We start from the raw sequence: 22,568 nt of genomic DNA on the forward strand, positions 1-22,568 counted from the left end.
CATCCTGATAAGTACTGTTAGTGCAATAATATTTAAACGTTTGTGCATTTTTTTTTCCCCAGAGTCATTGTATGTGTTTTCTTTAGACAGAAGAAGTAATGAACAGTGGTCTCTGCTATGTACCCTTTTACTGTATTTGTTGAAGTCTGTTAATTATTGTAAGAGACACTGAAGGAAGCTATTGGGTTTTACTGATTGTTGGATGTCTTTCATGTTGTTTACTTTGCTGATGCTCTAGCATGCAACTGTACTATATATTTTCATGGTTTTTCTTCTGTGTTAGTTTTTCCATAACTTTTAATGGAAGGTATTTTAGAGACAGTAAGGGATGAGTCATGTTATTTATAATATATTTTCAGAAGATATGCAGCTATTCCATTTATTTCACAGTTTCTGCTACTCGGTGGCTTTCCATGACTTAGTATTCTCAGCTGTCATTGCTTTTCAATCAGTGTTTGTCCACAGATTTCAGGAGCAGTATTTGAGGGTAAACTAAATAGTAACAAGGCTCACTTCTCAGGTAAAATTACCCAGGTTACAACATACAGATTTATTCAAGTTAATTTGAAGTGTGACCTACTTTAAGGGTTCTTCCTGAGGAATGTAAGGCCATGCACTCACGATATAGCCAGTGCGCTGTAGTTCTTCCATGTGGGCTCACTCATCTGTACTTTCATCTAAAAAAAAAAAGCATTTGTAAGGCTCCTTATTTCAGTTCTTGCACTAAGAAAAATTCTATTTCATCCACTTTGTGTTCCTCTGTGACCCTCTTAAAGTAGCATACAGCCACACTTGAAATTTTTAGGTCTGCAAAAATAGCTTGTGAAACAGTCCTTCCCTGTCTAAATTGTGCCCCCTTGTGAAGAAATACGGCGGGTCAATAGAAAGGACATCTGCAGAGTTAAGAGTAGAGCAGTGTGCAGCAAACCTCAGCAGTATGCTTGGGAATGTTTTCAAGAGAACAGACATTAGAAATAATTTTCTTGTGTTTATATAATTTGGCTCAAAGTTTTATTTACCAATTAATCTATATATTTTCTGCAATAATATAATTGCATTAGTAACTTAGAGATGATAAATCTAACGTGGGAAGAATTATTTTATTTTTACTTACAATGAGTTTACATCATGCTGGTGACATTATTTTCTGTATTTATAAGTACATTTTAGAAATTACTTAATGGCTAACATTGTAAATTTTTTTTTCTATAAATTCATACAATACCAGGAGTCTAAGGCATTCCTTTCAGATAAATTTAGCATTGCATAATTTCATTTGCACTAATGTAAACACAATCTCCAGTATATCAGCAAAATTAAATATTAAATATGTCAGATTTTGTTATCTGTGTGTCTGTGGTTAAACTAAAATGCTTACGGCGCTTTTACAGAGAAGAGATTTCCACTGACTGTTGGAAAAGTAGACTTGTAAGAGCTGCAGAGGTGAGGCAGCACTATGTGAAATGCAGTGACGGGATTAAGATTTGGCAATGAACTTCTTTTCTCTCCAGGCTCTTCGGCAGTCTCTGTAGACGAGAACAGACTGTCATCCTGTATTGCTGAAAGCTAGCTTGCAGTTTCTGCTTGTGTTTGCTTGTTCACATTTTATACAGTTCTATTTTTCTTCCCAGTTGATGTGACACGGATATGGATATGGTGAAACACAAGGGGAAAAGGTATGGTTCATGTAATATAAAATACAAAAATGTTTTCTTACTGCAGGAATAACAGGAAAATTTTACTTCTTCAGAAAGAAGAATGTAGAGTTGCAGAAAAATATATTCTTTATATTAGACAGGATATTTCTTACTGGAACATGGTCTTTTTCAGGCAGTACTTGCCCTGTAGATGCAGACATTTAGCAATTTCTAAAAGTCTGGGTTTTGTTTCCTTTTTTATTTAAATTAGGCATATTGCATGTGAATGTTTACTAGCTTATTGTGTTTAATTGTAAAGCCACTTACAGAATTTTAGTACTTAAAGTTATAAAACTTGGTTGAACTTCTGTCTAGTTATTTGCTTAGTTTTAGGTTCTAACTCTATAAATAAAGTAATAGAAGTACAAGCTTTTCTTTTTCTTACTTTGTTGTTTTGATAACAGACACAATTAATGAAGTCATCATTAAAACCCCCAATGAATACCTCACTGTTACTGTAAATTGATGAAGAAATATTGCATGTACAGCAGGAATTTATAGAAAACACTTGATATTTTTTAGTGAATTATGGTGAAATAAACTGGTTATGTAAGATTTGGGTTTTTTGAATATTCGGTAAGAATATAAATGAAAGCAAATTCTGTACCTATCACTTCACCCAGTGTAATTAAGAGAAAAATATTTGGTAGAAATACAATCAGGATGACATTTGATTATTATGTCTGCTTTTCTAGAGACTAAAAATCCTGTTTTGTCTTACTCTCACATTGTAGGCATGTGAAACTAAAATTACAGGCAACTTACTTCATACTAGTGATGATAGTGAAAGAATTGTTTCCTTTTCTCAAACATATGTTGTACTTTTAAGTAGTTGAAAAAACTTGAAAATTGTACAATGTTCAATTCCTATACTAGTCTTCCAGTAAAGTACTATGTTTCAGGAATTTAAACTATGAACAGTGCTTTTGACTTGGCCCAAGCAATTTATTGTGTAGGCTGGTTAATGAGGAAGCCAAGTACCTACTTGTAAAAACAACTTAATAATATTCTTTTTGTACATAAGCTCTAATGGTTAGTAAGAGCAAGTTGTGATGGTTATCTTTAATGAACACAAACTCTATCACTGTGACAACTTGCCTTATTTTCACTTGTATAACATGAGGAGTTTTACCTTTCGGATGCTTTTGTAGTTTAGTATTGTAGCTTTACTATGTTAAAAGCAAATAGGCTGGAAGGGTTATGGCAAAGCTTTGAGGGCTTCAGTAAAAGGCCCACATATCTGATTTTTCCTTTGTGTGAAGTGATAAAAGGTAACTGAAGGTTGATACAGTGTGAACAGTGTTAAAAGTCATGTATACTGTGATAATGTATCTCAGCATTAGGCCGTGGAACTTGCTTTCCAAGGAGCCGAATAAATGCATAGGAAGATAAAATTCCTCTTTTGAAGTGTATACACAGTGATAAAACAGGTGATAGTGGGATATACAGGTATAGTATTATTAACTGACCATATTGCTAAGTAGCATGTATGTGAATATGGGCCTTTGCTGATGTATTAGTAAGTCCAGCAGAGTAATGCCCCATGAAGAAAGTAAATACACAGGTAGCCAGTCAGGAGGTTGGGTTTTGTTTGTTTGTTTTTTTTTTATCCTATGGTAATTATTTAAAATGAGAGAGTAACCATTTTTGCTTGGAAGTTAACTGAAATATGCACTACAAATTTTCCTCCCTTGAGTACATGAATACTTTTTTATGTACATGAAAACTTGGTGCAGTTAATTCAAAACACATCTGGGCTCAGGTCTCCCAATTCTATTGAAGGGCACTATTTTTCACTAAGATTAAGTTTTGAAAAAGTTAAAAAAAATCCAAAATTGGGCATGTGTAATTATAAATAAATGAATTATTATTTTTTTTTAAACTGGTGTGATGGAGAGAAGAGAAGCTTATAATAGGGATCTGAGTTTTATCCTTCATTTTGAGAGGTTAAGCATATATGTAGGTCACTTAGGCATATAATAGTGTTATATAATTGCAATTTATAAAAATGATTGCACTGAAAAGAGTGGCTATGACTTTTGGTAAGGAAGCTGTTGTATATACAGAGTTTAGTTGAAGCTAACGCTAAAGCAAAATAAATCTCATGGATGACTAAACTGTAGTCCCTGTGTCTAAAAAACAATCCCCAGAGAACAAGAAAGTTAATTTGAAATATTTTTGTTCTTCTGGTCTTGAGCCAGAGGCCTTAAATTCTGAAAATCAAGCCTCAAGTGACATTCCACTCCAGTGGGAAAGGAAAGGAGAACATATATTTTGGTCCTGCAGAATCATATTTACTTCATTAACAATTAAAACATGTAATTTAAATACTGAACTTCTGCTCTCTCATTCCCATTCTCTTGTTCAGTCACTCTTTCTCAATCACTTTCATTCTCTCCCTCTTAAAATGATCATATTTACTTTAAAAAACATCTTCCGACTGCGATGTCGGAATAGGAACTTTTGGAAATTGCAGAACATTAGATTATCTAGCTTGTGCATTTCAGGCAAGTAGAACTGAACTGGAAAAAAAATTAATGAGTCATTGTCCCATGTTCAGATCTTGGAATTGGCTTCCAAAGCTCCATTTAGAGAAAGCAAAATAAACTTGTAAATTTTAATGTAAATGAATACCATCATTTCATCTTTTTAGCAGATTCTGATGAAACCTAATAACTTCTCCAGTAACAATTAACTTTGGTAAGTATAGTTTTATGCTAGTATACAGTTGCCTTAATGTAAGTATGGCCATCAGTGTGTATTAGGTATCTATCATCAAAGTTATGCCATAAAATAAAAACAAGATGTAAAAATTGAATGTACTGTGTTCTGAGGGACAGTTATTTATTTTAAGGCAACATCTGAACACACTAGCTGGAAACAAGGAAAAGAAGAAATGATTTCTTTAGGTCATTGCATTGTGTATTACCTATTCACACTGCCTCTACCTTAAACTTTCCTAAACTTTTGATACTTCCTATTGATATATATTCATTGTGGGCAGTGGTGAATACAGTCTCACTTTTTATCAGCAAATTAAGGTTAAATATAATTTAAAAATTAAGTTCAGGGTATCAATATTCTGTTGTTACTTTGGGTAAGGAATGGTGCTTTTCTTATCTCTAGGTAACTAATAAAAAACTCCTCAAAGTGGAAAATGCCTCTTTATAGAACAGTTATATTGTTTCATGAAATCATGTTTTGTAGCCTGACCTAAAAGTCTATTAAACAATTCAGTCATGAAAACTCTGAGAATTTCCTGGCCCCTAAGTACTATCCAGAATAATCTTATAATTATTCATGTGACCCTGTGAACTCAACAGCTGAAGTACAAGCAAACAAATAAGGCATGGATTCAGTGTCTACAAAATTAGAAAATGAGAAATAGGTTTCCTGTGCTAAGGAAAATGCTCCAAGTTGCTCTTTTATTAGCTGTATGCATGGGTAGGATGCATAAATTTTACAACTGGAGTAACAGTCCTACTGATCTTTTGCAACATTATCAATTACAATAGGTTTTAAATGAAAAAAATTAGAGATACAGCAAGCTTCTGTGGCAGTTTATGTGTATGTAATTCTGAGTGTAGATCTAAGCTGTAGACTGTTTCTGATAGATTTGGAAAGATCTGCCTTTCAACATAAATCCACAATGTACAGTACAATAAAATCCAAGTATCAGTCAGTCTGATACAAATTATAATAGTGATTATATAAATACAAAGTTTTATTACATGTACTTTGTCTTTTAGCTTTGTCACGTTTACTCTGAGCTTGAGACCTTTGTAAGCAATTTGAAGCAGGTCCTTTAGTCACAGAGATGCAACATCATACCACATAAAAATTAAATTAGCCAGTGCTGTGAACTTTAACTGCTATCATTAAATATCTTTTGAATTTTAATATCAAAGACACAGGAATGAAATAGACTGTATGCTTTTTGAATCAGTTATGTAAGTATATGTCTTAAAGTAATGTTTCATAAGAACAGGTAAACCCAGAGTTTTGCAAAAGCAGTTACACCTGACTTCGTCAAATATGTAAGTTTGTAGAAAGAGGATGATAAGCAAAATATTTAAAGGCTGGTAAGACACAGTCTTTGACAGCCATAATTTTGGGGTTTTCTGTTTCATGCTTTGTTTTTAACATGGTCCTGTTACTTCATACATACTGTGAGTTGCCCTTCAAGCTGTCAATTCTGTAGTTCAGAAAAATGTAACTAAGCTCATCTTTCAAAGTTGTTTAAAAAATCAGTTAATGTGCGTGGAGATGCAGTTCCTTTTAAAGGTGTGAGCTCTGCGGAGCCCTTTCCTCAAATGGAAATGTTACAGTTGTTATAAGGTACAAAATCATACTGATTTCTGCCTGCATGTGATGTGTGTGGGGGGTTGCTTGTTTTTTTCTTAAAGAAAATCTAGACTCCCTATTGCTCCATAATGGTTGAAATAATGGTTGAAATAAATAGACATGGGAAGGGAGCTGTTGGGTTCCTCAGCACTGAGTGCTCGGCATTCACCTGGTTTGAGTGCACCTCTCATGCTGTCAGTGTTTCAGAAATTAGAAAGATTAACATGATGCCTGTTTGAATATTAAAATTATACATTTACATCTACCTTTGAAGACAATAAGCCTTTAAGGCTGTACTAAATAGAGTTTTCAGTAGCTTCTGTTATATTTCATCTAGGAAGCTTAGAGATCCATTGTTATAGTAGCATCCCATTACAGTTTGATGTTCCAGAGATGTACAACTAAAGGTGGAATCTACAATGAAAATGTGCATCTCTCTTGATTTGGAATTATTTGGTTGTGGCATACTTAATATTCTAACATGAAGCGGTTTGACTGTGAGTTATTTCAGTGTGCTTTCTGACATGGAATTTTAATCCTAATTACTTTTTATTTTAGATTATTACTTAGCTACAGTAAAACTTCTGTTCTCTACTGAAAAGTCAAACTGCTAGTCTTTTTCTTGTTTTAAATGCTTTTTCTAATACACCTGACAAGTTTTATATGATTGGAATATCTTTGATTTTTTTATTAGTAAGAAGTTTAAAACGTCATTATTAAAATATATTAAAAATATATGATTTTAGAATGAAAAATGTTTTTTATGTTTAAAACTTTGTAGACAGTTTTGAAAGCTGTTAAGTCATTCCAGTCCACGTGATAAGGTGTTCAACGATCAAGCTTTCATCTTCTTACTAAATGAGATTGTGCATTTGCTTAGTAGTAATGTTTAGAATAGGTGGTTACCTTTAGAATAAAGTTGAAATAATGCAGATATTTGACTAGAGTGTATTTAATTTATTTAGTAATTAAACCAGCAATTTTTTTTGATAAAATTTGGAGAAAGTAAATAAGCACTCATTTAGAAAATAAAAAACATGCCAACTGCACAAATAGTTGACAAAAGTAGAACAGTTATCAGAAATTTAGCTCAGCATATACCAAGTTGAAAAATACTATAAAATTATAATATAAACTGAAGAAATTAGCAAGAGAATTTTGTAATCAAATAATAACTATTAAGAAAGATTTTTTTTTGTTACATATACTTTGGTGCCAACAGAAATATAAATAGCTGATCAGAAAGAGGTATTTTTGGCCTTTTCTGTGTAAGATAATGGAAGTCTCACTTTCAAGAGCTCCTGTGTTGTGTTTGGTGTCATCCTTTCACTTTCTCCTTAATGAAATTGAAATCTCAAGTACTTATGAGCAAGCTTTCAAATGACAGTTAATTGATGTCTTTTGTCAGCTTCTATTTTATATCTTAAATTGATTCTTCTTAGTACTTATTTGGATCTAAAGCATATTACTTGTTATGAGAACAAACACTATTTCTTCTTTACCGGATTGATGATTCTTTAAGAGTAGGACTTTCTGGGGGTGGGAATGCTGTGGTAATCTGTGCCCCATGTATATCAGATTGTTTTTTCTGTCTTCCAAATTTGTGAAGTCCATCTTTCCTTTGGTAATGGCTTTTAAAATAATTAGTACTGTTACCTTACAAAAAAGAAAAATTAGTAAGTGGTAGCAACCAGGCTTTACCAAAAGTGAAAATGATGACTCATAAGATTTTTGGGCCTGCTATTACAATTTCTGGTCATAAGTAAAACCAGCTCTCAAATATATTGATTTTCTTAAAACTGTATAATTATTTTCTTCTTATCGCAAATGAAACAATTTTCCTACTAAAGATATTGATCATATACTGGAACTGAATGGAGATGGCTGATATTATTTCTGAAGAATGATGAGTTATGTTTAAGGATTGCCTCTGCAAGGTGGTTTGATCCTCATTAAATTCAGTTTCTGCTCCTTGAAATGATCTCATCCTTAACAGGATGTGATTCATAAGAAATATTGGCTGGTGAGGTAATACACATTCTGTAATTGCAATTGAAGCTGTAGAGAGCTCACAGAACACCAGTTAATGAATATAAATATTTGGGCACATCTGTGCTTGTTCACTCTTATGGCAACCTTCCAGATGCTGTCGATACTGCTGCCTGTGTTACCAGGGTGAACTTGTCTCTTTTCCTGTGTCCTCTATTCTTCCGTGCCATGTTGCCCAGTTACAACTTACTGTGAAGAATTTGATACACAGCAAAAATTGCTGTTGCATAAGTGAGCATTATTGCTATGAGGCATGGTACTCTGTTGTGCTCTGTGCTGGCACTGGAGGACCCTCTTCTTCCTAATCATTGAAGAGAGAGCAAAAGTTTGGAAAGCCTTTAAGAACAGGCACTGCAATGAGGATACTGACAAGACAACTGCTTGCTGCAGTGTTTTATCTAAATTGTTAGAACCTGAAGCTCATTTACAGAAAAGCAAAGGAAAACATCTGGGCCTCCCACAGTGACTGTAGCACTAGAGCTTATTAGAAAAGCCTTGAGTGAGAGAGTTTGTTTTGAGTATGCCGGAACAACCATTGACTCCTATGATGACGAGGTGCCTGAAGACCATATTCCTTTCCTGTGATGTGTTCTTTCCTTCGAATGTGTAAGGTGACTGGGCAGAATCTGCTGCGTGCTCTGTCATGCCATACATGTCCTGCCCTGGGGAGGTCACCTAACTTTTGACTCAGTAGATTTATTCCAGGGCAATGAGGGCATACCTATGGTGTTTGCTTTTACTCACTGCTTGCAATTGCAAATTATGCAAGTAGATAGTTTTTTAAAATCACAATCTTGTTAGATGCATTGGAAAAATACACACAATGCAAGAAAAAAAGCCCCAAAACCAACCAACAAAACCATCTTACTTCATTTTTCTGTATTTCCTTTCTGTCCTTTTTTACCTACTTCTGCTGACTGCATTCAAAGCATCCTCAATGCAGTGATACTTAAGATCTTTCTACCTCAGCTATCTACTCAGAACATCCTCCCCTTTGTCTTTCCTGATGCTTCAGTGCTGGTGGGCTGCTGCAGTAAACAAACATTTCCACTTCTTGCATTCTCAAAGTAGCTCCTGGTTTTGTTTTTGTAGTGTCAAACACCACCTCTGAACCACACCAACCTGAATATGCCTGAACTACCCTATAGTAAATAGTGCATTTGTCACTGGGCAAAATTGTAGTGGTAATAGTTACTGTGTGTATGTATTTTGAGCAAGGTCTTCTCCCTATCTGTGCCCCCTTAAAAGCAACCGTAATCCCAGTATGCTATGAGGTACACTTCGAATTGTTCCATGGCACTGTATTCTCCTATTTTCTAGGCATTTTTTCAAATACAAACCAGCATTTCAGCAGTCTAAGGATATTTTAAGGAATTTTTCCATTACGAAAAGTAGTATTTCAGCATTCAAGATATTCTGTTTATACACCATGTGAAAATACATAGAACAAGATATGAGCATATTAATTTCTAGAGGGTGCTGTTAACTCCTGATGTTCCGAACAGCCTTTGCACAATTACATGCATTTCACTGCAAGTATGTATTTATAGATGCAGCTTTCTTGCTGGTGAGTTGCTGCTGCAGCTCTGAGATTACCTGCAAACAGATCGCCTATTTGTCATCCTGACATGCTGTTGTGGATGGTGATTGTGTCACACTGTGCCAAACCAGTCCTTTACTGCTATTTCTTAAACACAAATGCAGACCTGCAACGACATGGCTGTTCCAGGAGAAGTTTCTTTGGGTGATGACAGTTCTTTTTTTTCCTGTTGGTAAAGCTGCAGGCAAGCTAGATGGCAAGTGTCGTTGATGAAACTGAAATGAGTTCTGCTTTGCAGAACAATCGGCTTGCAGAGCCAGCCTAAGGGTGACATTCAAATACATCTCTAAAAGCTGCTGAGTGTGAAGAAGGCCATCATGATATGTGACCCTTTATTTTATTTCTTTTCTTTTTAATCTGGGATGGTTGTTAATACTTCAGGAATGTTGCTTGTTAGCCAAAAAAGATGGATCATGAGATGCTGGAAGAGGATTCGTGGGAATTTTTGGAGTTTGACCCCAACTTGTAAAACTGCAGTTCCTTCCAGATAGCTCTTTCCACATTTGCCACTGTGCAACCAGGGGGAAACTGTGCAGTGGAGTGTCGCAGCAAGACAGAAATCGGAGAAGCTTGAGATAGGTGGTGAATCTCATGCAGATTTGAGTGGCAGTACGATTTGCTAAAACTTGTGGATGACCATTTGTCATCATCTGCTTCATCTCGAATAGTGAGTAGGAATGGAATTTAGTTGACCACAGATTTTATCCCTTGCCCCACTTGTCTTGTAAAATACCAGAACTTAGTAAGACACTTGGACAAAAATTTGATCAGTTGTTCCGGTGTGTGCTTATTTGGTCACAGGCTGCAGAGGACCACCAAGCATAAATGTCTACCTTTTCTACTCCAAATACTGGAAAAGACTTACAGAAAATTTCTCAAAAGGGTTTTTGAAGGCCTCACCTGTTTGTTTGCTGACGTGAACAAGATCTGTCGGTGAACAGAGCTGAGAAACAGCCTTGACACAACAGACCTTTCTGCTGTTCACAGTACCATCTCTGTCAGTCATAATATACTTCAGCTTTGAGCAACCTGCGTAACTGAGATACAGAGATCTGGCATGTCTTCTTGAGAGCTTAAGTACATGAGAGAAAGAAAGACAGGTATATAAACTATTCTAGGCTTAACAGAAGATGCATTCAGTGTTGAATGTATTTCAGTTCTCATCATTGACATGTAATCAAAAATTGTTACAACAGATTCCAGTTTTAGAAAATCCAGGAGTTAAACATTTCCTTCTTCCTCAAAATCAGAAAAGTATGCATACGAAACTTGTAGCACCCTCTTCATTTTCTTCAAGGAAGGTCTTGTAGAGGTGGTCAGTCTTTGATCTTTTTTTGTGCAGAACATTTGCAGTGATGCACATTTGAACCCAATGCTCACCTCCAGTCTCTAATGCTGTTTTCTTAATTTTTTAAAAATAGACTTTTGTAGCTGGAACCCTTGGAATCCATGCTTAGTGCATAATAACATGAAGCTTCTGTCCTGAAACAGAATAACTGTTCTGTAAATAAAACACAGTGAATTCATAAATTTGTTTTAAAAACCGAAGCGTTTGTAGGTATTTGCAATTTTGCCAAAGGTTTGGCTTTCTGCAGGGGAAGTTTGAGTCATAATGAAGTTGCATGCAGATGCTTGTTAACTTGCTCTTCTATATTAAAGATTTGTTTCTTTTAGGCATGTCTTCAGTCTACATTTTATTGCAATTTAAGTAAAATATTTTTCAAAATTTTTACTTGGTGTCTCCACCAGTAGAAATAGAAAATAAAACATTTTTGCTGTAGCTTTTGAAGTTTTCTTTTAATAAAAGTTTTTTTCCCCCTTAACATTGCAAACATCCATCCATGCAGAATTTGATTGCTTCCTGTTGTCTTAACCAAATTTTGTAAAGAATTTCTCTTCAGAGATGCCTGAGCCTTATGAGAGCACAGAGAGGAAGTTGATGAAGGAAGCACTGTAACTAGATTCTGTAGTGCTGTAAGCAATAAGCATGCCCAATCAAGTAAGCCTTCTCAGAAATGGGATGTCTGCAAACACAGTGCTGAGAAATGGGCAGTTTAGGTCAGAAAGCTTGCAGTGCTTTTCCAGAGTTGAACTTCCTAGCCTTGTCCCAAGTGTCTTTGTACCTGTAATGTTTATTCAGACTATATCATTGTAAGTGAAAAGTGGAGAATTGACTGTACAAAATAGTGGGATTCATTTCTATTTTTGCACAGCGAGAATTATTTTTGAAAATATGAGACAGATTAAATGCAATCTCTGTAATTATTCTGTATTGGTTTAGAAATCTAAGAGTTTGTATGACCTGACTTTAAATCCCAGAACAGTGGCAAACCTTTATTCGTAGATTGTTCTGTCTGATTTTCAGCATTTCTGCAAATCCCAATTGACAGTTGTTTGTTCCAATGTCTTTGAAAATCAGGCTATAGGTATTTGAATTAAACCGTTGTGAAGTAAATGCATGTGAAAGTGATTGGAGTGATCCTTGGTCATGACTTCCAAGCGATTACTAGTAGCTTCATTTGGTCAATATTAGTGAGGGGTTTCGTCTGAAAAACCTGCAGTAAATGAAAGAGAACCATCAGAATTTGCTCATTTTAATGATTTTTTTTTCTTGGAACAGAGCATATTTGGAAAGAGCAGTGTTTCCTGTGATGTTAATAATTGTGTTCAGGCTCATATATTCTGTAAAATCTTTGTGTTTTCAAAGTACATATTTAAGTGATCTGTAAGACATACTGTCCTGAGACTTATTACTTGTTAATATACCATTCTGGCTTGCAGGCATTTAAAATTACTTTAAAAACATGCAAGAAATGAAGGCTTTGTATTGCAGGAATGCTGCACATGAGCTGTTGGCAGCCCTTTCTAATAGCTCTGTAGCTAAACACACAGACTCCTTCCTCCCCCATTTCTGTGTTTCATTTTGATTATTCAGGTTATATTAATTGAGGTTGGACAGATGCCAATCAGAAACAATGCAGTGAATTATTAAAGCCCCATTAGAGTCTATTTTCTGTTGTTTCTATAACATGGTAGCACTAAGCATAATTTTTTGTGACTGTTCTTTAAAATGGACTTTCTGGGTACACATATTCTTTATATAAAGTTAGAGAAATTAAGTCTCCTTCCTAATAATAGGAATTTTCAGTCTCTTCTTAATTCCAGTTTCTGGGTTTCATATACACCAAGCAGCTGCTAGTTGTTTGGCAAAATGGTAACTTGCCCCCAGGTTCTAAGCTAAATACGTGAGACAGAAAACATGAAGAGAGAAACAAATAAAAGATCACAGTAAATAGGAAGAGATATGTGTAAGTTTAAGTAAGACATTAAAACAATTATTTTAGCGAACTGCAATACCCAGTATTTCCAGTACAGCAGAACCTGTGAACTCCAGCTTCATTTTGGGGGAATATCTGTCTTAAACTGTAGGGCTAAGAATGGCTGTAGTGTTTACATTTCTGCCACTTTTACATAGGTAACCTACAGTAATGTCTGTGGAGAAAAGGACATAATATGGTTTGTAATTGTAGTGATGATTAAAGAGAAGAAAAGATTATGAGAGAAAAATGTGGAATAGTTTCAGAGCCAGCATGAGTTGCTTGTTCTTGTAGTTCTTATAGTTATTTTTAGAGAATGTCTTAATAAAATATGTTTGTTGTCACTGTAAGAAAGTTTTATTGCCTGAAGGTTATCAATAAACTAACTTGCAGAAACCCATTTTAAGTTACTAGAAGCAAAATCGAGTTTTTTTTAAAGTAGAGTTTTGATGATTTATTGCATAAGTTACTAAGACCTGAAAAATATATTTTGTTTCCATTTATTTTCCAAATATGGACTTTGTTGTAAAACTACCAGGGTGGAATTCTGCCTAAATTCGATCTTTATTGTAATGCTAATTTTCATTGTTTTTCTTCTTTAGTATTCTGGAAAATTTTGTATTGCTAGTAAATTATTTTCTTTTTACTTACCATTAAAATCTCTTAAACAATGGAAGAGAATAAAAAAGCAGCAGTATACTTTCATTGGAATACCAGTGTATTAGTATATTGAGTTACATGTTTCAGCTCATTGCTTATTTTAAAAGCAAAAAACAAAGAAAAAAGTGTTAGAATGTATGCTTGTTTAAAGTAAATCTTGAGGTTTTATAATTGCATGTAAATTTTACCATATGCATATTTAGTACTCATTACAGTGATATATATGAGAGTTCAACCCAAACTCCTTCTACTACGTGTCAGTACTTTGCAGTACTTAGAAATCTGAAATATGTCTAATATTGCAACACTTTCAGATCCAGCTACTGTCCTCAGTTTCTTGTGAGTTACAGCTCAACATGTAGTATGTGAGACAGCGCAGCATCAGATTGCACCTGACTTTGAAATGGAAGGCAAGAGTGAATCAGGAGTGATATGCTCTTGTGAGTCATTGTTTTTTGACAGGTAACTGTCAGTTTAGTGCTGCATTTAACTCTTTTTGGTTCATACTAATTTGTAATTGCAGTAACCATTCCTTCGGAGTGATGTAGATCAATGTAACTACATCTGCCAGAATGAACTGTAAGCCCTGGCTTGGAATCAACTTTTTTTTTTGGCTACCAGGCAAGTTTAAGTTTCCCCAGTTCTCTAGTGCAATCTCACTGAAAGGTGATTTTCCCTATCAGTTACCTGAGGGATATGTTCCTTTTCTTATTGCTTAAATTCTCTTTAGTGGCTAAGTATATGCATTGTAAGTCTGTATTTTTTCCTAAACTCATTTGTGTGCAGCAGCAGTAACAAATTCAGAGCTTTAACACATCAAAACAAACAGTATTTGAAAATGGTATGTGAAGCACAGAGTCTTTGGAGACAGCTAGTGCCCCGAAGTCTACTTTATACAAAAGAGATTAACACCATTATTCTATGTACAATCTCTCCAGCAAAACACTGTCGCCTATTTCTGTCAACAAATGGTTTCTTTGCTTTGGCAGCTGAAAGAAACGTTGGTTGTGCAGGCAACAGAACATGCCTTTATAAATTACAGAACCAAATTTTAAAAATATTTTGGAAGGTAACTGCAGTTTTGAGAAGTTAAATTATTTTCATTAACTAAATATTTTTTTCAACAAGCCAAGAAGACTAATCATGTCTGCCACGTGTGACACACTCATAATCCTTGGGTAAGGCAGGTTCACTATTTTACAATACACCTTTTGGAAAGGTGCGCATCCCACTGTTCCTTGCAGACACTTACCTGATTAAAAGGTCTGCACATATCCTACCCAGATAACACACTTTCTAGGAGTGCATTTTCTTTCTGAATAAAGGTGGAGATGAGCAGGGTTCTTAATGAGAGTTTAAGAGACCATGAAACTGTTGTATACCAAAGGAGAGAACATAAAGATGCTCAGTAAAGGTTTGCTATTTCTAGAAGGCAAAAAAAAAAATCTGGAAAATTTGCAGGGAGTGGGGAAAAAGAATAGATACTACAGCATTTCACAGCATAATGAATCACAGAAGCCATATTTCTAATGGAAGTGAATTCTAAAAGTCATAGGCGAGATGTGATATATTGTATGTTAATAAATGTATCAGCGTTATTTTTCAAACCACTGAATTACATTATTAGTTAATAAATTATTATATTTTTAAAAAGATTTGACTGCTTTCCCCTGTAAATAGTTAACACAAAAATAAAAAGCTAAGAAATACACTCTTTAGTGAATATTGGATAGTATTTAATTTTCTTATTTATGGCAAAAAAAAATAAATGCCAAATTATGAATTTAGTAGCTGAATCAAAGCTTCAGCTATTCTCAGTTTCTTTATCTGGATGAAAGAGTTACATCACTGTTCACAGCTTCTGTTTGTAGCGGGTCAGATACGTTGTCAGATACCTTGTGGGAGCAGGGCGTTTGAACTGCCCTCACATACATGGCAGGTGAAAGGCAGGCCTTAGGGCAGAAGTGGAAGTGTGTGCAGATCACTGTCAGGAGCCACTTCCCTCCTTGGTTACATGGCTGGGCATGTATGTGTCCTGTGGAGGTTGTCCGTGCCTCTGACATTTGGTGTGCGCAGGCTGTGTAAACAGTTTCTTATGATTTGACTTGGTGCATGTGTGCTCGCATCATAGGAATGAATGCAATATCTGCAGTTGGTGGATAGCTGTATTTTATTTATGGGTGGGGAAGGATGGCATCAAGGAACAAGCCATTAATCACAAAAACCAGTCATTATGCCATCAGCTTATTTTGTGTGCGCATCTAAGGATTGATGAGGAGCAGCCCCATGAAAATTGTCTCAGCACCTGTCCTGGTCACAGTTATAATGATCTTTCCCTATGTTAATTTTTATTTTGGTAGTTTACACTTTGTAATTACAAAGCACAGATCATTGACACAAATTAATGTTAATTAGTAAGTCAGCATACAAGAATGCCAAGAATCAAGTCTGTCCTTGAATATTAATGAAAAGATTTCTTTCAGATTCTTGCTTTGATCATTAAACTCTTTTAAGTAAGCAAACATTACTTAGTTGCTAAGCCACAGAGCGAAGTTCATTAGTGTGTTAGCACAAATATCGGAAAAAGAGTACTAAACCAATATTAGATAGAGGATCTGTGCGTAGGCTGGAAGTAATGTAATGAGCATGACACCAGAACATTTTGAACGATTGCTCGCAGAGATTAAAACAATTTCTGTTTGCAAAAACACGCCCCACTCAGCAAGAAAAAGTGCAAACCCCGAGGAAATCTGTTTTTCTGCTACTGATGTCTGTAGGGCTTTACTGAAAGTACAGTAGATTTAATAGTCTTATGAATAACTTTGTGTGTGTTACTTATTTAGATGTTGGCCAGATGTATTGATGTGGCTTTTTTTTTTTTCTCTTCGTCTAATGTTGGTGCTTAAAACTGGTTTTCATTAGAATTCTCTTAGCCATACATTGAAATCCAGAATGCCATCTTATTTAAATAGCCTGTTTGGGAAACTAACTCAAAATCCTCACAAAACAGTTTTGGATTAATAGATATTTCAGGTTTAATGCATAAATGTGGTGGTTAACACAGACCCTTTTTGCAAAGGCTGCCGAAATTGCATGAAGTCACACTTGTCTGGAAGTTTTTAATGTTCAGTTTATTATCTTCAGCATATGAACTAACATCTCATGCTTTTGCATTCTTCACAGATCTTCAGTACAGTGAGAGAAGAAGAGGGAGCAGAAGACATTTTGGAATATTTTCCTCATCTTCTGAGAAAACTGCCAACTCTTGCTACAGGCTGTCTATGCAACGGTGATGGCTTTTGCGTAAAACCATGTGTAACAGGTGCTTACTGTCAGTACCGTGCCACTTTACAGAGGACTGCTCTCTCTAACTATATAACTGGTGCTTTACTAGAAGCAACTACATCACTAGGAGCAAGAAGTGGTCTTTTAAATCTCTTTGGAGGATCGACTGGAAGAACAATGCTTAAAGGTAATGAAGACTTAATTTTTTAAACCCTGCCCACTTCAAGTATAGGATGTATCGCAAAATATAAAATACTACATAATATTTTGTAGTTTATATACTTCTATCTGAAGTCAACAGATGAAAAAGATTTTGATGTTTTCAAATATTTTCATTTGTCATCATTATGTCATAATGATTAGCTATGTAACTTTAATAAATGCATGCAAACCTGAAAAATTCTTATTACAAAGCAGACACCTTTTCAGACTTTTTTCCTTTTTCTCTTTAGAAACATTCCTTTCTGCATCCAAAGTTAATGCCTAAGCCATTGCTATTAGGGTGTTCCTTTGTATAATATTTTTCTTTGGCAAAGTGCTCCTGCTCATGGGCTGACTTGGTTCAGGACTTGAGAAGGGCATATAAACTTTACTTGGTTGTTATTGTTATCATTATACGGCTAACTGTCAGCATAGCAGTGTGTGATAAGTATGTACCATTCATTACTGATTTATTGTTGATCTTTTACCAGATCTACCATTTTTCTAGTACTGGTTCATTTCAAATGATATGGGTATTATGTTGAAAATGCCTATTGGAGGATAGATGTTATATACTAACTTTCCATGCTGATCATCATCAGATGCAACAAGAATGCCATTATGTGATTTAGTTTAGTCAGTTTTGGAAGTTAAATGGGACAAAAGCATTCTTGGTACAAATTCACTGCATTAAACCAGGGTTTTGTAGAAAATAGTAACTGCTTGTTAAATTCTGTTTTAGTGAAAATGCCTAGAGTATTTCCTAAGGTACTCAAGCATTTAGGGATTTATCATCATTTGATATACTGTAACAAGAGGATGTAGTATCTCAGTTGTACAATTGTAGAATTGAAGCATGTGAATATTATGGTTTGCCCAAAATTTTGCAGGAATATGACAAAATCAGTACAGAATTCTCATTGAAAATTTAACTAGTGCAGTTACTGACCTCCTGTTTTTACAGACAAATAATGGTGTCGTTTGTGCTTGGATCAGGTTGTCTTATTTTTATCCCTGAAAGTAGCTCTTTTCAGTTTTAATTCGTCTCTCTTTAGGTGTATCAAATGGCAGAGAGAGGCACTAAAATCTTATGAGAACACGTACAGATGGCAAACTGTAGCATCTGAGTGAATTTCAGTAGTACATTGAGTAATGTCACTAAGCTTCACATATGCTCGTCATCTGTAAGAGACAAAGATATGTACAGTACAGTGTCCTATTTTGGTAGGATTTTTCCTTTTTATTTTGTTTGGGTTTTAATTGTTCTGCGGAGATGAGTGCTTTGGAAAAGTAAACGTATATGTTCCTGCAACAGCTCTGGAAAGCAAGGTTAAAAGAACTGAGTTGTGTATTTGGTGGTGCAGTGTGATGGACCTTCTTACAGAGTGAGAGAAGGGAGCACAGGATTTTGATACTCCAGGCTTGATTGAGCAAGGATGCTCTGTCAACTGAGTACAAATGTCAGCTTCCCATGGGGCATGTTCCTGCAGTGCCTGAAAAGCCCAGCTGGTGACTGTCACTGTAGAGCTGCAGGCTCTCTGAAACTGGAACTAGCAGCAGTAATTACTAGCTCAGGCTTACTGACATGTTAATATAGCTGTCTCTTTTTATGAAGCCTGGGCTAGTGACTACACATGCATGTTCTGTTTACTAGCACACTTGGCACTAGTTTGTTCCACTTCAGTTGTTGAATTCTGAGCTCAAGAAAGTGAGATCTTAAAGAAATGACGAAGGTCTTGAACGTGATTTGCAATTCCATAGTCAACCTGTGTAGATACTAAAGATTTGATTTAGTGTAGTGGTCTAGATATGATTTACTCTAGTGGTCTCTGTTGAGGAAGCTTTAGGTTATTGAAGTTTTCTGAATGTAGAAGGTTATTTTCAGATATAACTCTTCTTTTTGCCTTACAAAAATAAAGAAATCTAGTTTGTGCACCTTGGTTGATCACTAGCACACCAGTATGAAGGAGAACGAGGGTTTTTTTTCTGGTAAGAAAATCACAAGCCATTTAGAAATGCATAACTGAGACCAGTAACTTAAGTTCTGTCTGAAAGCAGTAGAAAGCTTAAACACAAGGGAAATAGAGTGGGTGAAGTACTGAATTCCACATTTCATGATTTCTGAATTGCTCTAAGGGGCACCCCATGTACAGATTGCAGTATATCCAGTCTTGTGCCAAAGTTATGTAATATGATAGCAGGATCTGTGTCAAGCAGATGTGTATCTTCCACCATGTAAGCCCATTCCTTAACTTTGCTACAAGTTAAGCTTCAGTACAGACATGAAACTGTGGGCACAACTTGGCAGTTGTCAGCTGTAGGCAGAGTAATTATTATTGTACTTGGAATGAGTTTCGAGACAGTTCTTAAAAAGCTTCAAAAGTGGAAGTGAATTTGTTTGTTAAAACCAATTTGTATCAGCCAGTCTTGAAAAGATCTTAAGGGCTGTTGGCTTTATGCTTGGAGAACCTCTTCTGGACCAGACAACATTCCACTATTTTTCTTTCAAAATGTTTGCAATTTCTGGAGATAAAGTTCATCACTCTCTTGCACAATCTGTTTAAAGAGGAGACCATTACTTTAATGGGGAGTGTCCTTTATGATTTAAAAGGAAGAATTCTCAAAATCTTTATTCACTCTGTAGTTAGGGATTTTATGTAGTATTTCCCCTGGAAATAGTGATCCTGCAAACAGAAAGTCCCTAATGCTGGCATAGCCTCCTGGTTTCATATCTCCCTAGCACTAAGCACGTCACAAAATTCTTTATGTTCAGTCCTTCAGGAGTTATTTAGTGACATATGCAATGAACCATACAGTCACAAGTGGTCTAACTCCAGGAATACTGTTCCAAAGTTTTGTTCAGTAGCTGAGGACCCTGAGTGCTCTGAGTCCCCAGGGCTACGATGGTCTTGTGGGCAAATCAGCTGCCAGTGTTGTTAGTTCAGAGTAGGCTTCCAAACATACCAGACCTCAGAAGCCAGAATTCCCAGTCACGTGGATATGGGACTGAGTCTTTAAAAACTCCTGTAGGGCCTGCTCTGTAGGAGACTCCTCTCTGGGGTCTGAGCAGTGAAACTGCAAGCCCTGCTCTCGGGTGGCTCTCAAGAGCTGTCAGGCTCCTGACTGAGGAGCTGCAACTCCGGTCCTGGTAGCACAGAGACAGTCTGAGAATGGACTCCCGGGAACCACAGATGCCTGGAGTTCCCACAACTGGTTAGTGACATTCACATCCTTGTCAGCATCTATGTTACTACAGAGGACATAATTTTCATGTATGAACACTGCACACATTTCTGCTGCACTCTTTTAGCATCTCTATATGTAACTCAGAATTTCTGGTTAGTAAAAAGTTTTGCGAGTGTCTTTCAATGGGGTTTGGATTGAAACCAGATTTCTTCCCATAGAAAGGAAATCATGCTTCTCAGCCTGTTCTGTTTCTTGCAAATTGATTGTTACAGAAGTTTGTTCATAGTTGTGAATGGGCCAGAACTTTCTCTGGGATCATAGTTGAAGGCTCAGTTATTGTCACAGTTCATGTGGTGTTGACATTTTTATGCAGAAAGTGAAATAATGTTTGGGGTCTGTTTTAAAGAAGGAACTTGTGAAAATGTTTGTGCTTTGTATTTGACATCTGCATCAGAGTTATTGTTGGAAAGAAACTTCTACCCTTCCTTCCTTGTCCCCTACCCCCTGTTCTACATCCCTTATAGGGGTAACTTCTGTAGTTCTGTAACCTAAGGAAAACAAAATAGAAGGAAAAAGAGGTGTCTGAGGATGGAGTGAACTGCAAACATTTTGTGTCAATATTCTTTTCACTTTAGCATCTTTCAAAGCTGATCAAGTCTGATGCCACTTTCTTAAGTGATATAAATCAGACTACATCCTTGATCGTGTTGTTCATTTTCCAGAGAAAGCTCACTAGGAATTTATTAAATAGACAACAGCAATTTTGGACCAAGAACAGAAGGAAACTGATTTGTTATTAACACGGAGACAGAGTGTATTTATCTTAAGAAAACCTATTGCCCAGGATTTGGAGATCAACCCTTTTTCTGTAATTAGACTTCACCATCAGCAAAGATTGGGCAGCAAACAGGCCCTAAGTTGCTGTGGCTTTTCCCACTTCTGTTTCTTGTACCCTTTGCAAAAGGCTTATTATTACAATATTAGGGAAATTCCAGGATCCCTGAAGTTGGGTCAGTTGTCTGACAGCTATATGGGCAATAACAGGCTTTATGCACACAAATTTAAGAAGGCCAACATGATTTAGCTGGTCTGGGTTTAGGCCCAAAGGTTAAGACCATCTAAAGTGAGGGATAAAGGCCAATTGAGCTGAGATTAAGACCTGAAGTGACAAAGCATCTCTCAGGCTGAGAATCCAAGGTAAGAAGATGGGACAAGCAATACAATGTAGGAGAGGAAGTCAAATCTAGGTGATAAATTAGACAGTAAGTGGACAATTTGTCCTGGAGCAAGGGTGTGAATCAGGAAACCAAGAATTTCATGCTACTCTTTTGGCTCCAGGACATGGCTCAGAAAGACCAAGAACAAGTGCAGGTCACCTGGTTAGGGGCAGAATTAAGAGTGACATGGCAGAATCAAGTCTGAGATGAGAGAAAGGAGAAAGATTTGGGAGGGCACTGTACCCAGGCAACACCTGGAACTGTCTGGAGCTGACTACAGTGGTTATCTCTGTAAACTGGCAGAAAGGAAATATCACTGCAGTCAGTCTCCTGGATCTGTCATCATCTGGTAAGCCCTGGTTGCAGCCAGGTTGGTCACAGCAAGAGCAGTAGGAGAAACACTTAAAGGAGGATCCTTGCCAACATTAATTTAACAAAAACTTCATTTAATCCAACACATTTAATACATTGTAGGCAGAAAGAATTAATCTGCCAGCATAGCCAGTCCTCTTTCTGGGTTCAGTAAGGTATGTTACTGCAAGATAAAAGGATACATAATCTATCTAGGCATTGGATTGAAGTAAACTAGTGTAACTAATATAAATAAAAAAAAAATAGTATTTTCATGTGTAAAATTGCTCTTTTGGATAGAACAGATATGATACTCATGGTACAGGTGAATGATCCATATGTGACTGTATGGATCTGAATATCCTAACCAGTGTATAGAACTAAGCGGTTAAGAAACAGAACTGAGTTTTGGGTGGTTTTGTATAGATTATTGTTCCAGTAATATTATATGGCAGTTTGATCCTTTGACTTGTGTAACTGAGTTTCTGCTTACACGAATATTTTTGTTGGTACTCTATAGCTGGTGTTTCCACCAGCAGAAAAAAGAATAAGGAAGGGAATGAAAGACATAGTAATGTCTGTGGATGAAGGCTGAGAGAACAGAAGTTTCTGCAGTATTATGTTATTTTAAAATAAAATTTCTTATTTTTTCATGAAGAGT

The 22,568-nt window shown here is 36.0% G+C and overlaps 1 protein-coding gene across 3 annotated transcripts in view; it reads left to right on the top strand.

Annotated features, from left to right (window-relative positions):
* PLCE1 (phospholipase C epsilon 1) overlaps positions 1-22,568 on the top strand; it is a 149,676-nt gene that overhangs the window by 51,435 nt on the left and 75,673 nt on the right. For all 3 annotated transcript variants that reach the window (XM_057402333.1, XM_057402334.1, XM_057402335.1), the window contains one exon: positions 16,851-17,139. In XM_057402333.1, coding sequence (XP_057258316.1) covers positions 16,851-17,139 — 289 coding nt within the window. The remainder of the gene's footprint in view (positions 1-16,850; positions 17,140-22,568) is intronic.

Source organism: Pezoporus wallicus, unplaced genomic scaffold (genome assembly GCF_028554395.1).
Source record: "Pezoporus wallicus isolate ANWC-B61680 ecotype Strahan unplaced genomic scaffold, APGP_CSIRO_Pwel_v1 contig_6787, whole genome shotgun sequence".
NCBI lineage: Eukaryota > Metazoa > Chordata > Aves > Psittaciformes > Psittacidae > Pezoporus > Pezoporus wallicus.